We start from the raw sequence: 17289 nt of genomic DNA, 5'->3' as shown, positions 1-17289 counted from the left end.
CTGGACCCAAGTTTGATCCGAGAGTTTCGCACCCGGAGGCCGGGGTGTTCGGGAAGGAACGTCAGGAGCCGTTCCTAGAGGAGGGGGTCCTGTCAGCATCCTGCCTCCTTGTTGTTTGTCTCCGGGCCTCTAGAGGTCCCCTGTGTTCCCCTCTGCCTTAGTTCTTCCTTGTGTGTCCTTGTTAACGTTATCCAGGTCAGCTGTGCCTTGTTTCCCCTAGAGTATTTAGCTGTGTTTTTTCACTTGTTCCTCACTCAGTTTTTGAGTCTTGGCTAAGCGTGTCCTGAGAAGAACTTTTGTTGGATTTTTTGTGACTTGCAAAGTTCCTTTTTTTTAATTAATAAACCTTCCTTACCTGAAGTGTTGCCTGGAGTGTTTCGTTTGGGTCCAACATTCCCGCCTCTGTGGCTAAGTGGTAGATCTCTCACTCACCACACCAGAGACCCGAGTTCGAGCCCGGCTCGTGACAAATACATCGTATAAAGACATTATTATGCTGCGTTCACACCAAACGCGAATTGAGCGTCAGGCGCGAGTGATTTCAATGTTAAGTCAATGGAAAGGCGCGTTGACGCGCGTCTGGAGGTCCCGCGGCGCGAAGGACGCGAATCCGCCTCATTCGCGCGTCCAGTTCGCGCGAATGGCGCGAATTGGACGCGAATTGAGCGTCTTACGCGATACGCGCGTTACACGCGAATGGTGCTTTGGTGCATTCACGCGTTTGAAGCGAATTCGCGTCTGACGCCCGAGTTGAAAAATTTGAACTTTGGCGTCAATTCGCGCCGCGTTAACCAATCAGGAGCCTGCTCGCTGCTGTCACGTGGTAAAGTGACGTGTATGAGAAACCCTGCATAAATTAAAAACAGTACTATTGTGTCACAAAATGTAGTTTTAAGACGTTTTCCGGTGGGAATGTAGTTGTTTAAAGCTCAAATCTGTGGTTTATTTATAAAGAGAGCGCCTATTTAAAACAATAATCTTGTGTTTTTGGAATTGTGAGATCCAGGCGATCACCGGGCAATCACTGCTCATAACCCCGGCGAAGGCAGCCTTTCCTCGGCCAGTCCTTCTGGCTTCTGCCGCTGGCTCTGATGTCCTGTAGTGGTTCGTCTTGTGTAGATCTAACAGCCAAGCTTTGCTCTCATGAATCTATAATTTGTTGTCTGCCAAATCGTTTTGACTGAGGGCAAAGAGAAGTTTAATAACTTTATATTTTAAGGATATTTAAATATACATGTACTGAAGATGATGTAGGAGTTGCCTGGACCACATTTGTGTGGCTATTAATGCTTAATATATATGTTTAATGAAAATGAAAAGAGGCAGTGGTGTTTTATGACATATTTCTCCTGGAGTGCCTTGAACGCGCGTCAATTTCGCTTCAAACGCTCGATTTCTACGCGCGTCCAATTCTCTGCGGACGTGCGAATGCATTCAAAATGTTCGCGCGTGAAACTAGACGCGGTAGACGCAATTTTGACGCTCAATTCGCGTTTGGTGTGAACGCAGCATTAGGGAGGCAGTTTTGGTCCACATGGTTCATATAAGGCAGATGTGTGTGTGTGAGTCACACAAACAGTCCAGTGTCTTGTCTAAGTATGTGCACCCATTCGCACAAAGGGTGTGTGTGTGGGACCCACGAATAGACTTTTGTCCACTGTAGTGGACATTATATTTTAGGGGATTTCTCTGACATCATACATGTCACATGTCACAGTCTGGATGTCCTTTTAAAGAGCATATTCGGGACTTTACAGAGATAATAAAGGTTTGGAGGTTTCACCAGGACAACAACAACTTCTTGGTCTTTAAAAACGGCTGACATTAATGTTTAGCACTCTTATGGAAATATGATAATATTTTTTAATTAAAATTTAAATCTGATTAATTTTCAGATTGTTTGTTATAAATCAACATCTCAGGAAAATGTTATGGGGTTTCTGATCAAAATACGACTTTCTGTTACAAAACAGGGCATTGATTTCATAAATGACCACTGTAGAGGACGCCGGGACTCGAATCTTGTTTATCAGGCATTCTGGAGACATAAGTGAACAGGGAATGAAACTACATATCAATATTCCTATGAAATATTAGATATTATTATGAAAATGTTGCCAATTATTACTCCCATTATTACAATTTGTATTTTCATTACATGTTGCACCAAGAACACATTAATATGCAAATTAGATGCGGTGAATAGATATATTGTATTAAATGGGAAAATCCAAGTATGGTCATTTTACCCTCATATTTCATAAAGTAAAATGGTATATCAATGCATTCCGTTATATCTTTCATAACATAGTTCAGAATCATCCTTAAACAAAGTTTGTTTTAAAAAAATCCTGAAACCTAAAAATTGATTGGTGAATTAAAAATAAATCCCATTGTTTTTGCCTATACATGCAATTTCATGTCATTTTATTTTTTAAACAACTCAGTCCTGGTGTCAACTACAGAGGACATATCATAACATATGAATAAAATGTAATTTTTCAAAAATGTTTTTTTCCCCATTTGTTTCTTATGCTCTAAACAACGTTAATGACATTAAAAAATACTTAATTCAAAACACTTTTTTTTCTGGGTCCCAGGAGGTTAATACATCGTATAAAGACATTAAATCAACACAATATATATATTTAAACATAAGGGAGGAAGTTTTGGTCCACATGGTTCATATAAGGCAGATGTGTGTGTGAGTCACGCAAACAGTCCTGTGTCTTGTCTAAGTATGTGCGCCCATTCGCACAAAGGGTGTGTGTGTGTGGATGTGAAGTCACGTGAATGTCTCGGGCTATAAAATTCAACGCTCTTATCTAATTAGTGGAGATAGTCACATCAACACAAAGGCCCTTTTGTTTATGTATGATCTGATTAGAAAAGTCACGAGATGCTGTGAGGAGTTCAAGCTTCCATGAGGAGGAGGAGGATGGGAACGATGGGACAGAAGCTCAGGATCATGGATCCGCTGATCAAACCTCTGATTGTATACGCTGGAGAACAGCAGATGCTGCAGATGCCACTGAAGATGTGCTCCGTCAAACTAGAGGACTGCAGCAACTTTATAGATAGCAGAGGAGACGAAACCACAGTAGACGAACAACAACACCGCTTTAAGGAGGAGGAGGATGGGAACGATGGGACAGAAGCTCAGGATCATGGATCCGCTGATCAAACCTCTGACTGTAACGCTGGAGAACAGCAGACGCCACTGAAGATGTGCTCCGTCAAACTGGAGGACTGCAGGAACCTGATAGAGAGCAGAGGAGACGAAACCACAGCAGACAAACAACAACACCGCTTTAAGGAGGAGGAGGATGGGAATGATGAGGTCTTCATTCCTGCAGGTGTGTTTCTCTCATGATGTTTTGTTGTTTCTCATGACTCTTGAACGTCATTCTTTGGTCATTCGGCAGAGACTCTGTAGGATCAGGTTCATATTGGCTGTTGGTCTCTGATGCTCCTGATCAGGTTTGACCTCAGATCATGTCAAATAATAGGGGAATTGATGGCCATAGTAGGGCTTGTATAAATATCTGATAGTAGGGCTGAACGATTTGAGGGAAAAAATATACGTATATTTTTCATTTTTAATAAATTTGCAAAGATTTCAAACAACTTCTTTCACGTTGCCATTATGGGGTATTGTTTGTAGAATTGAGGAAAAAATTATGAATTTAATTTGCAGTATGACATTGTCCATTTCTAAATTATGGCTTATCATAAACTTGACTAGCTAATGCCATGGGTATCAGTGGAAGACCGCTAACATTAATGCGCTTGGGAAACAAACTTATTCTGCCTAAATAAAGTAATAATCACTATATTTATAACTAGTATATTTGTAGTTCCAGTCCCCTACATTGTAAATCATAAGTTAGGCACTTGGGGAGTGAACGAAAGTCGTTCCAGCACATAATGGATTTACTGCATTTTAGAAGGCAGGCGGCTTATATATTATATTTTGCTGTTGTTATTTATCAGAACTTAACTGAACTTCCAATCTTGCTCATAATAATAAGTTATATTTATGAAGCTTACCACATCTATTAATAATACTGGAAACTTAGATTTTTTTGTTTTGTTTTTGTTTTTAATACATTTTATTTATCAGAATTTTTTTTATATATTTTTATGTTCCTCTGTTCAGTTGTGACAATAAAACAAACAAGTTTATTTTTAAACTGCATTATCATATTATTTTAGAGATTCATGAATAACTACAAATAACTAATGTAAGGGAAAGCTTTTTTTACACGTTTCTGTTATATATATATTTTTTTTTTTATTTATATATATCGGGCCGATATATCGGAATATCGGATTTTTAAATCATCAAATATTTGTATCAGTATCGGCCTTAAAAATCCTTTATCGGTCGGGCTCTAATTTGAAGAACAGTCAAGATGACAGTAGACCAATGTTGTTGAATGTTGATTTTTCGCATATTTTGCTAACAAATGATTGTGCGAGAAGATTAGCATGAGAACTTCCGGATTAATGTGGACGTAGCTTAACTCCATCCGAGTACAGTTTAATGTTTTAACTTTTTAATAATGTTTTGTTCCTTTCAGATGACAACAGCGGTTCATCTTCTGATGGAGATGATGAAACGGCCTCAAGATCAAAAGATCAGCCGACGGCCGAGAGATTTTCCTGCATCACCTGCGGGAAAACATTGAGCTCACAGGGACGTTTAGAGAGACATGAGCGAAGACACACAGAACAGAAAGACTTCACCTGTGACCTTAGCTTTCCTATCTTAAAAATAAGGAGACGCCATTCAAAAGAGCACAGCGTGAAGAAGCAGTTTCACTGCGAACAGTGCGGGAAGTATTTCAGCACCAAACAATATTGTGATGTTCATAAGCGACTCCACACGGGCGAAAGGCCGTTCAAGTGCCCTCACTGTGAGAAAAGATTCATATACTCATCCCATCTGACGGTACATGTGCGTGTTCACACCAATGAGAGGCCGTACCAGTGCAGCGAATGTGGGAAAACCTTTACATACTCAAGTTCTCTAAAGTCACACCAAAGAATACACTCTGATGAGAAACCATATCAGTGCAAACACTGTGATAAACGATTTCGTCACAAATCTTGTTGGGTTTGTCATGAGAGGATTCACACTGGAGAGAAACCGTACTTGTGCTCCGTCTGCTGGAAGGGCTTTTATAATTCAACTGAATTTTTATTTCATCAGAGAGTTCACACTGGAGAAAGACCGTATCACTGTAGCGTTTGTGGGAAGAGTTTCAGTAAACATTATAATTTACAAAAACACAAGAGGATTCATACAGGAGAAAGACCATACAAGTGTTCACACTGTGACAAGACATTTGCTCAATCAGACGTCCTGAAGACTCATGTACGAATTCATACAGGAGAGAAACCTTACCACTGCTCCATCTGCGGCGAAAGATTCACTTATTTTGGTAGTTTTCAGACCCACAAGAAGAAACACGCTCAAGGCAAGGCAAGGCAAGGCAAGGCAAGTTTATTTGTATAGCACATTTCATACACAGTGGCAATTCAAAGTGCTTTACACAGAAATTAAGTTAAAATAGTCATAAGTGAATAAAATAAAAATATATATAGTATAACAGTTATAATAGGAATTAAAAGGAAATAAAAATAAAGGTGAAAATCTGGTGTGGAGTCAGGTTTACTTAAAAAATATTTGTCAGGTAACTGTGCGTTTAGACAGTACCCTTACAGACAAATCTTCCTGGACAGGAACACCAGGGCTATCTCTACTTTGTTCGACCATCAGAGCGGATCTACACAGTCCTTCCTCAAATCTTCTTGGCCTAACTTCCTCTCACCACCAAGGCTATACAGATCTATCCGTCAGAGCAGATCTACACGGATCCTCCTCGCACCGGAGGGATTTCGATTTATCGCTCCCCCGTCTCTCAACCTCTTCCACCGAGAAAGCCTTAACAAAATAAAAAATAATAAAAATAAAAAGTATAATTAAAAACTAAAAATAAAACAGGGTTAAATTGAAACACATAATTAAAGTGCAAGCAGTTCGGACAAAGCACAGAGCTCATTGAGTAAATGCATAAGATAAGGTGCAATCAGTCGGACGTACAGTGGCATAGCTCATTCAGTAAATGCACAGCTGAACAGATGTGTTTTGAGTCTGGATTTGAAAGTGGCTACTGATGGGGCACATCTGATCTGTTCAGGAAGCTGGTTCCAGCTACGGCTGGCATAATAGCTAAAAGCAGACTCTCCTTGCTTTGAGTGAACCTTTGGTATTTCTAACTGACTTGATCCTGATGATCTGAGTGATCTGTTGGGTTTGTATTTAATTAGCATATCTGCAATGTATTGAGGTCCTAGGTCATTGAGTGATTTATATACAAGTAATAGTACTTTAAAATCTATTCTAAATGTAACTGGAAGCCAGTGTAAAGATCTGAGGACTGGTGTGATATGGTCATATGTTCTGGTTCTGCTCAGCGTTCTGTCTAATGGTCTTTTTGGGAAGGCCGGTGAGGAGACCATTACAATAGTCCACCCTACTGGTAATAAAAGCATGAACGAGTTTCTCTAAGTTTTGCCTGGAAATAAAGCTTCTAATTCTTGCAATATTTTTCAGATAGTAAGCTGATTTAGTTATTGCTTTGACATGACTACTGAAACTCAGGTCTGACTCCAAAATCACACCAAGATTCCTGACTTGATTTTTTGATTTCAGACCTTTAGCCTCAAGATATGCGTTCACCTTGAGAATTTCATCTTTGTTTCCTAATGTAGTGATTTCAGTTTTGTCTTTGTTTAACTGAAGAAAGTTTTGGCACATCCAACTGTTAACTTCATCAATGCATTAACATAGAGAGTCAATGGGGCTGTAGTCATTTAAAGTAAAGAACAAACCGATCCAGAATCATCATAATGGCCCTCATTTATCAATCTTGCGTACACCAATTTTCCAGCATACACCTGGCATACACCCAAAACCACGGTGACTGAGATTTATCAATATGGACATTGGCGTACGGCACGCTCAAATCCTACGCCAGCTCAGGAGGTGGTGTACGCACGTTTTGAGTTAGTGCGAAAATGCGCAGAAAAAAAATTCCTAACACCACAAAACGCACTGACAAAGATATGCTATATTATGACCCACTGTAAAAAAAACAACAACAACAAATAAAGCCCTATTCGCACGGGATAAGTATTATCTGGGGACCTCGTGTGATTTAGAAATTACCCCCCCACATCTGAATTTTGCGTGGCGCATTCGCACGGGATAAGCTGTGATTTTACTCGAATTTACTGACTTATCTCCCGGATATGATGTTACTTGAATTTTTTTTTTCGTTATATAGCTGTATGAAATGATAAACAGTCGTATCGATATCATTTTGATTGTTTTATAGTAGGCCTAATACAAATAATTTCGTATAATAACAATATACGACGGAAGATTCAGTTTCAAAGCTAATGTAAAAGTGCCCATTTAAGCGAGTTGTCATTGTAGGCTACTTTTCTGTTTTTGTGTTTTTCATTAAGAATAATATTAAACACACCATTCAAGCAATTACTCCCAAATTGTGCTCATTCTAAAGTGAAAGTAGTAGCCTATAATCCGCGCGGCCGCACGGGAAGTCATAACGGTGTGCATTATATGCAGCCTAGCTCCATTCTTCGTGAAAGATAAAGATAGAAATGCGCACAGGACACAAAAACCTTGCAAAAATTATATACGATCTGCCTAATCCCGGCCAAATAGATGCCGATTCGCAAGGGACTAATATTATCACAGGACCTCGGTGTTCGGCGAAATATGGTAGGTCATTTGCGGGGGGATTTTTACTTTACATATTACAGACATGGCCGATTTGCACGGGATTAATGCTGCCTTCACGTGCTCTCGGAATTATTGTAAATTCGAGTTTCCTAGGTAAAAATTGCACATGAACGCACTCCACTTTCGAAATTTTAATGGGATGAGCTCGTAATCTCGACTTCAGAAGTGGGAATTATCACATTTCCGATTGTAGCGGCCCTTTGGCGTCGAAGAATGAGGCAGAGAGTTTCTGACGGGTGCTCTTGTTTTATTTTTACTCAGATGCAATAAACTTCATGGCTGAAGTGTTCATGGTCTCAATTCTTTGTTGCAAATTCTCTCTCTTTGCACCATAACAATAGCATCACAGCACATGGCACCGTAAAACTACAAGAAAACAAAATAACAAAAGAAACAAACATATTTAAAGTAAAAATTCATAAACAAACAAACAAACATTCACTACACATTTAACTTTGTTCAAATTAATCAAATCTTACCAAAGAAATACATGAAACAAACTTAACATACCTCGCTCTGCTTGCCAAAGGGACACAAAAGTTTGAACCATTTTTCCCCGAGTTGATGTTAGCTCGGGAACAAACGTGCACTGCCATTGCTTAGTTTCCTGTTTACTTATACACGTTAGTGCTCCCTCTAGTGGTAGCGCAAAGCGAAGCAAATTAAAGGGGAAGGCCATTACACCGATAGCACGTGAAGGCAGCATTAAGATCACAGACATTCTCTGCGATTATTACAAATCACCAGAGCTCCCCACATATACTAATCCCGTGCGAATAGGGAAGTAATTATAAACTTCAGTGTTTATTTTTGTGCAACATGGACTTCAATGTTTAATTTGTGTGACTTTACCAAAGCATTTGATATGTATTCCTCCAGTTGCGAACCTGTGCGCTTTACCTGACGTTGGTTAGGCCTGGCAGCTGCGCACGGACTGGGACTGAACATAATTCAGACTGACAAAATAATAAAAATGACATTCTTCTTCTTTTAAATAATAATAAAATAAATAATAATAATAATAACGAAATTCTTCTTCTAAATAACAATAAGCGTCATTAATAATACAAATCATAATAATAATAAGAATCTAACAAATTGTCATGCAATTATATTAATGTGAATGAATGGTCACATCATCATCACTATTGTACACCCCAATACATGTGACTTGATACGAAATTAAATGCTAATTATTTCAAAACACATGCTGTAAAATAATGAATTGTGATAGGTAATTTCTCATCCAAACAGCTATTTAAACTGGATTTCCACCGTACACCTTTTTGTGGGCGCCTTTAATCCCACTCTTTAAACTCCCAAATAAAACAATTTAGTTTTTTTTCCACTTCCCTGGTGATGGTCTCGATCTCCTCTTCTTTGCCGTCTTACGAGTGTCCATGGCGTAAAATGAGGGCGTGGGGGAGGCGGAGACTTGAATATATAGGGGCGTGTTATTCTAATGACGATCGTTTTCAGCCGCTGCATTTATCAAGGGCAGGTTTTGCGTACGCCTGGATTTCAGAGGTGCGCACAGCTTTATAAATCAGACGATGAGAGGAGTGTAAGCATAATCTTACGCCAATTTATCCTCCTGGGACCCAGAAAAAAAAGTTTTTTGAATTTAGTATTTTTTTATGTCATTACATTGTTTAGAGCATAAGAAACAAATGGAAAAAAATTTTTTTTTTGAAAAATGATATTTTATTCATATTGTAATGACAGGTAGTAACCTAGAGGGGTCGTTGTTCTAGTCTAGGGCGGGGAAGCCAGAGAAGAAGTGATAGACCGGATGTTTTGGTTATGTTGTACATGCGGTGAAGCTAATAAACCGAACACAGAAAGAACTCACGAGTCGGTGTCTTTAAAGTATTAACAGATGCCTGTAAAGGATATATACAGACATTACACATATGTTATGATATGTCCTCTGTAGTTGACACCAGGACTGAGTTGTTAAAAAAATTAAATGACATGAAATTGCAAAAACAATGGGATTTATTTTTAATTCATCAATCAATTTTTAGGTTTCAGGTTTTTTTTTAAACAAACTTTATTTAAAGATGATTCTGAACAATGTTATGAGAGATATAATGAAATGCATTCATATACCATTTTACTTTATGAAATATGTGGGTAAAATGACAATACTTGGATTTTCCCATTCAATACAATGTATCTATTCACTGCATCTAATTTGCATATTAATGTGTTCTTGGTGCAACATGTAATGAAAAAAGAAGTGTAATAATGGGAGGAAAAATTGGAAACATTTTCAAAATAATATCTAATATTTCATAGGAATATTGATATGTAATTTCTTTCCCTGTTCACTTGTTATGTCTCCAAAATGCCTGATAAACAAGATTTAAATCCTGGTGTCCACTATAGTGGTCATTTATGAAATCAATGCCCTGTTCTGTAACAGAAAGTCATATTTTGATTAGAAACCCCATAACATTTTCCTGAGATGTTGATTTATAACAAACCATTTGAAAATTAATCAGATTTAAATTATAATTAAAAAATATGATCATATTTCCATAAGAGTGCTCAACATTAATGTCAGCCATTTTTAAAGACCAAGAAGAAGTTGTTGTCCTGGTGAAACCTCCAAACATTTGGTATCCCTGCAAAGCCCCGAATGTGCTCTTTACTGGACATCCAGACTGTGACATGTGACATGTATGATGTCATAGAAATTCCCTAAAATATAATGTTCACTACAGTGGACAAAAGTCTATTCTTGGGTCCCAGGAGGATATACGCCCGTTTCTACGCAAGATTGATAAATGAGGGCCATTGTCTTCTCATGCCTTGACTGGCGCCCTCTGCAGGCATTTGTTATAATACATAATGCACACAAGTTGATTATGTTTGTTGCTTTATGTATTTTAGCAGTGTTGTTCAATAAAACCATATGAATACTTGCTTTTGATACTTTATTTGAACCCCATTGTTATTACATTTTAAGTCTTAGAACACTTTCACCACTGTGGCCTTCAGATGAGCTCAAGAACAGTGTGTAGAGCTTCATTGAATGGGTTTCATTTAAAAAAACAAAAAAACATTCGCCTTATGATTTACAAAGGTATGATTTTTTTTCTTATGTGGTGGAAATGGACTTCCATACTAACGGCATACACATGATTTAGCCTACATTTATGACATATAACTCATATATTTTCATTAACAGAGTACATGTATGTGAATGAACTGGTTAAAAGTGGGACTTTGCTCAAGATTAACCGTTAATAGAGCTATTGAGTAAGTATAACTATTGTATATTGTACTAACAGTTGTGCTGTTGTGTGGAAATCTGCATAAATATCACAGAAGAAAGATGTGTGTCTGATCTTTACTTGAGCCCACATGAAAAAATACTATAGCCTAGTATATTATATTATATTATATTATAGTAAAATTACTCTATATAGTAAAGGTACTACATCATACGGTAGTATTAGTCAATTGCTAAACTATAGTAAATACTGAGGTATACTACAATTTACTGTAGTATTACTATAGTGTGGTTCAAAAACACTATAGTATTTACTAGAGTGATTTTACTAGTATTTTTTCACATGGGGAGATTCTCACGAATTGTCTTATTTCTTCAGTTAGCCTAAATCTTTAGGACCATTAACAAATTTTACATTGTGACATTTCACTATACATTATACTTATAATTCGTATAATACCATTCCCTGTAAACACTAAACAGGCTTACAAAGATCGTCCGATAAAATAACGGTCATAAATATTTTAAGGCGTGGCTCAGGATGGGCTCTGAGGAAAATATTATCACGATGCAAAAACATTTAGATAGTCTTAAATTGTGCTTTATTTAGCACTATATATGTTTTTCTTTTGATTTTGGGCGAACTATTACCGTGACATTTTCGTGTGAGACTATTCATCCCACATGAAAAAATACTATAGTATATTATAGTAAAATTACAGCAAAATTACTCTAGTAAATACTATAGTGTTTTTGAACCATATAGTAAAGATACTACAGTATATTGTAGTATATTATAGTATTTACTACACTTTGTTAATTTACTGTAGTATATTTACGGTTCAAAAACACTATTTACTAGAGTAATTTTACCATAGTATTTTTTCATGTGGGATAACACTACACCTTTAACTGTAAACAGGCTTACATATAGCGAAAGATCGTCCGATAAAATAACGGTCATAACGATTTTAAGGCGAGGCTTAAGGATGGGCCAGTTCAGAGGATCAAGATGCAAAACACCCACATGAAAAAATACTATAGTATATTATAGTAAAATTACCCTAGTAAATACATACTATAGTAAAGATACTACAGTAAATTGTAGTATATTATAGTATTTACTTTGTTAATTAACTGTAGTATTTACTACGGTTCAAAAACACTAGAGTAATTTTACTATATATACTATAGTATTTTTTCATGTGGGCATTTAGATACTCTTAAAGTGTGCTTTATATATGTTTTTCTTTAGATTTTGGGCGAACTATTACCTTGACATTTTCGTGACAAGTGCTTGACTGTCAACACTCGCGTAAATTATCTCAGACACAGCTGTACAATTGTATTTCACTAATGCAAAAGTATTTTTTTATGTATTACTAAAGGATTTTATGTATTGCTAAAAGTATTTTATGTATGTAATGAAAGAAGGGTTAAACTACACTAACATTGTCTCTGTTCTAACGCCCCATCTCTTGACGGACATCCGCGGTGGCCAATAGGAACGCGCGGTTTGAACCAGGGCTGTCCTTCAGAAGTTTATGGTGGTCTGCTGACCGGATGGGAAAACTTTCCGCCGTCACTTTTCTCTCACTGTCTGACAAGTGGAGTTTGACATCTCGAGTCGGTTTTATTCGTGTTAAAACGGGTTATTTTGAGTCACGGCAGTCACGCGAGTTATAAAGTGATCGGTGGAGTTTCTCCGTGGTGTTTGACTAAAGCTCGTCATGGGGAACCGCGGGATGGAGGATCTGATCCCCCTCATCAAAAAACTGCAGGACGCCTTCAGCTCCATCGGCCAGAGCTGCAGTCTGGAGCTGCCGCAGATCGCGGTGGTGGGCGGCCAGAGCGACGGGAAGAGCTCGGTGCTGGAGAACTTCGTGGGCAGGTGAGCAACATCTGTTTACTACACTCGACGGAACCCAGCAAACATTGGTCCGACGGCAACGTCGTGTCCCTGGCCAAAAATAGTCGCGGTAGGACGGCATAAATCGGTAAAAGTATGTAACACAGAACATTTCTTAAAAATGCACTCAGATACATTTGTACATGTCTACAGTTCTCTCCGGTTGCATATATAATAGTTACTTTGACTTTTAGCTACGTGTAGTTCAATATATACCCTGTTGTGAATCCGTCGTGAGAGGACGTCACTATGGTGACGTCTTTTACACGTGCATTTATAGTCAATGACAGTGGCGTGCACAGACCTCCTCAGGGGCAGAAGGACCAAAAAGGGCACAAAAAAAATAACAAGAATAAAATGTATTTTTTATATAATTTAAATTCATTTATTTATGACATACATCACCTGTATTTAAAGCAGTATGCGTCTGTCTGTTGTGTTTGTAAATATTTTAACCAAAAAAAAAGGGGGGGGGGGGGTCAATTTTGTTCTCCACTGGCTTATGGTTAAAACCATTCTTAAAAATATTCCATATTTCCTTGGCATTCTATGAAAAGACATTGATACAAATACAATGCTTAACACATCAAACAAAAACAGGGAAATTATGAGAATATTACTATATATATATATATATATATATATATATATATATATATATATATATATATATATATATATATATATATATATATATATATACTTTGCTACAAAACAGTGAGAATCAAGCAGGTAATTATGAAGAATTCATGTTCAGTTTTGTTGATGTTGTAAACCTGTATTATAAGTATGAAAGTATTTGCTATCATGAAATAGGTAACATTTTACAATAAGATTTCATTAGTTAACTACATTTGTTAACATGAACTAATAATAAACTGCCCTTCTACAGCATTTATTAATCTTAGTTGATATTAATTTCAGCATTTACTAATACATTATTAAAATTAAAAGTTGTATATGTTATATTAGTTAATGCACTGTTGTGTCAAGTAACATGAACAAACAATGCAGCTGTATTTTTATTAACTAACATTGACAAAGATTAAAATAATATACAATAACAAATGTATTGCTCATGGTTAACGTTAGTTCATGTTGGTTAATACATTGACTTTACAAATGAGACCTTCATGCAAGTGTTACCATGATATCAAATATATAAATTCCATACAATTTAGAGTTTGACATGGACTTTTTCATTTCATTTGACTAGATTTATTTTCCCGAACTAATAACAAGAGGATGTGCTATGCTATGGTCTTGCATAAAAACAAATTGAATGACATTGTTGTCAGACTCAGAATGCTGCTGCTGAACTCAAGACTGGAGTTATGCTTTTATTATAATTAAGCATAACTTGCACGCTCCCGCAACCTTTACAGTAGCGTGGTGGTAGGATAAATATACATTTTCTGTAGGCTATTAGCTTACCTGCTGATCGTATAGTTTGAAAACTCGCGCGGCTAATTGCTGTGCTGTGCGCAGGCTGCTTGTATAGAGATGAAAATGTAACTCCGCCTACCGATCCACCTCCGCCAAAAAAAAAAATAAAAAAAAAAAAATACTTTTTGTAATATTGTTAGTGGTAAAATGGTATATAAGCGTATTGTTATTCATTAAAATATTTATAATAATAGTAATAAATATTATTTACTATTACCAGGGAGGGGCACATTACATTTTGAGACAAAAGGGGCAGGGGCTTGAGCCCCCCCGCCCCCCCCCCCCCCCCCCCTTGTGCACGCCACTGGTCCATGATGACCCTCTGAATCATTGTGAAATATGCAGAAGCTGCTTACACCTTGCATGGTTAATACTGCAATAATTAATTTAAGTGCCCCAAGTAGTTTTTAAGGTTGTGAATAGACGTCCACTGACGTCCAGTACACGTCCAGTCAAGACCCATAAAAAAAAAAACCTTTATGAAATACAAGATTTAGCCTATATTTAATTTACTTTTAATATAGGCTAAAATATATTTAAAATCACAAAGTGCTCTGTGTGTTTAAGTGATTGTGAATGTGAACCCACTGCATTTGAGTCATTTTTTATGTATTCGTTGTTATTATTTTTATGGAATGTATGCATATACATATGTAAAAAAGTAATATATCCTATAACCATTAAGTCTGACTTGAACTGTGCTGCCAAGATGTAGTAACAAAAGATATTAATAAATCTAGCGATATTTCAAAATCCCGCGATATTATAGATTATCTCGCGAGATAGCGTCCATGCGTTCTCCTGTTCCTTTTTACAAACACGAGGAGAAGAGGACTTGAGGAGAGAGTTTGATAAAAATCTACTGTTGGGTGAGTACATTTTGTAGTATTTGATAAATTTACTTGAGTTTTACTTGTTTAACATGAAGGAACCGAAAGAAATGATGCCCACGTTGTCAACAGAGAATTACTTTGAGTTTTGGCTAGAATTAGCTAGTAGGCTAAACGTTACTTTCAACTTAAACACGTTTAATTATACAGTACAAGTTATTACTGTAACCTATTAATGTAGCCTTTTGAGAGTTTCTTTCAGAAAGTAATGCTTCCATCCCCCAATAACACCCATTTAGAGCAGAACATCTTTTATAGAGTAAAATAAAATGTAATGCATGTTGATTACATTTTTCTATTGTTTAACTCATTATTCATTCATCTTGTTCCATGTTTTTTTTTCTTTTATTGAGCTGTGAGATCATTTTTTCAATACATTTTGAAAATAAGTGCATGTCATTTACCTCAAATTTTTCCTGTTATTTTAAAAATAAATCTATTCTCTTTCCTCAGATGCTGTGAATAGGTGGACTCTGAGATTGATGCAGTAATGGCAGAACACCTGAATCACTCTCCAGGAAGAGCTGTTGGTGATGGTTACAAAAAAATTACAAACAAAATAACTACTTTAATGTGTTTAAGGGATAGTTCTCCCAAAAATGAAAACTGTCGTCATTTACTCACCCTCGTGTTTCAAACCTGTATACCTTTCTATGTTCTGCTGAACATAAAGATGTTTAAAGGGTTAGTTCACCCAACAATGAAAATTCTGTCATTAATTACTTACCCTCATGTCGTTCGACACCCGTAAGACCTCCGTTGTTCTTCGTAACACAAATGAAGATATTTTAGTGTAAATCTGATGCTCTGAAAGGCCTCCATTGGCTCAACTTTACACTCTCAAGACCCTTAAAAGACACTAAAGACTAAAGTTACAAAGTCCATCTCACTACAGCGGCTCTACAATAACTTTATGAATCGGCGAGAATAGTTTTTGTGCGCAAAAAAACCCTAAATAATGACTTGCATAGTGATGACGATTTCAAAACAAATCGTGAGTCGAATCAGCAGTTTGGATCGCCAAATTTCAGCAGTTTGACACGAGATCCGAATCATGAATCGACTCACTGATTCATAACGCTTCGAAGCTTCATGATGCCGTGTTTTTAAATCGTCATCACTATGTAAGTCGTTATTTAGGGTTTTTTTGCGCAAAAAAACTATTCTCGCCGATTCATAAAGTTATTGTAGAACCACTGTAGTGAGATGGACTTTGTAACGACGTCTTTAGTGCCTTTTAAGGGTCTTGAGAGTGTAAAGTTGAGCCAATGGAGGCCTTTCAGAGCATCAGATTTACACTAAAATATCTTCATTTGTGTCTGAAGATGAACGGAGGTCTGACGGGTGTCCAACCACATGAGGCTCAGTCATTAATGACACAATTTTCATTTTTGGGTGAACTAACCCTTTAACCCTCTTCATTTGGGATTTACACTCAGGGTCTACACCCCAGGCAACAAAATGTAATTTTGTAACAAAATTGTAATTTTACTCTGTTTATTAATGTTTTTACTCAACATCTGTGCAGTTTTTGGAGAATTTATAATAATTGTTAAATTTATATAAATAAATTAAAACACAAAATCAGTTTATGTAAAATTCACTTTATAAAAGACCCAAATTTCTAACTTTCATTCGTGGGGATAACATGGATAATTTGACATTGTTTAGTGTAAGATTTTTGCCCATCCTTTGGAAAATACAGTTTTATAATAATTAAAAAAAAGACTTCTACCAGTAAATGGCTGCAAAGCTCCACTATTTGACTGACTGAAAGACATTTTTCAGTTGGATTCATATCTAAATGTTATGAAATCACAATTATAACAATTAAAATTAATTAATTTTGTCAAAGTTTAGTATTTTTTTTGTACTGAAAATATTTTTTTTCAATGTTACATTATGATTAGAATCAAACCAGAGTCTTTAGAATTTATCATTTTATTTCAAACATCTGATTTTCTTA

At 36.6% G+C, this 17289-nt stretch overlaps 2 protein-coding genes across 4 annotated transcripts in view; both read left to right on the top strand.

Moving 5' to 3' along the window:
- Nucleotides 1–2947: 2947 nt before the first annotated feature.
- Nucleotides 2948–5953, top strand: LOC307124253 (uncharacterized protein; the record flags this gene model as incomplete). Its single annotated transcript, XM_079813299.1, has 2 exons — nucleotides 2948–3356; nucleotides 4584–5953. The coding sequence occupies 2 exons, from the start codon at nucleotides 2948–2950 to the stop codon at nucleotides 5519–5521; spliced, it is 1347 nt and encodes a 448-aa protein (XP_079669425.1). The 3' UTR covers nucleotides 5522–5953.
- A 6654-nt stretch (nucleotides 5954–12607) lies between these two features.
- The window catches only part of LOC307123823 (dynamin-2-like), a 95490-nt gene continuing 90808 nt past the window's right edge, over nucleotides 12608–17289 (top strand). For all 3 annotated transcript variants that reach the window (XR_013816213.1, XM_079812546.1, XM_079812545.1), the window contains exon 1: nucleotides 12608–12969. Coding sequence is in view for 2 of the 3 variants with exons in the window: in XM_079812546.1 (XP_079668672.1) it covers nucleotides 12809–12969 (161 nt within the window). In the remaining variant the exon portion in view is untranslated. The remainder of the gene's footprint in view (nucleotides 12970–17289) is intronic.

Source organism: Gobio gobio (assembly GCF_949357685.1).
Source record: "Gobio gobio genome assembly, chromosome: 3".
Lineage (NCBI taxonomy): Eukaryota > Metazoa > Chordata > Actinopteri > Cypriniformes > Gobionidae > Gobio > Gobio gobio.
This window is presented reverse-complemented; position numbering and strand designations above follow the sequence as displayed.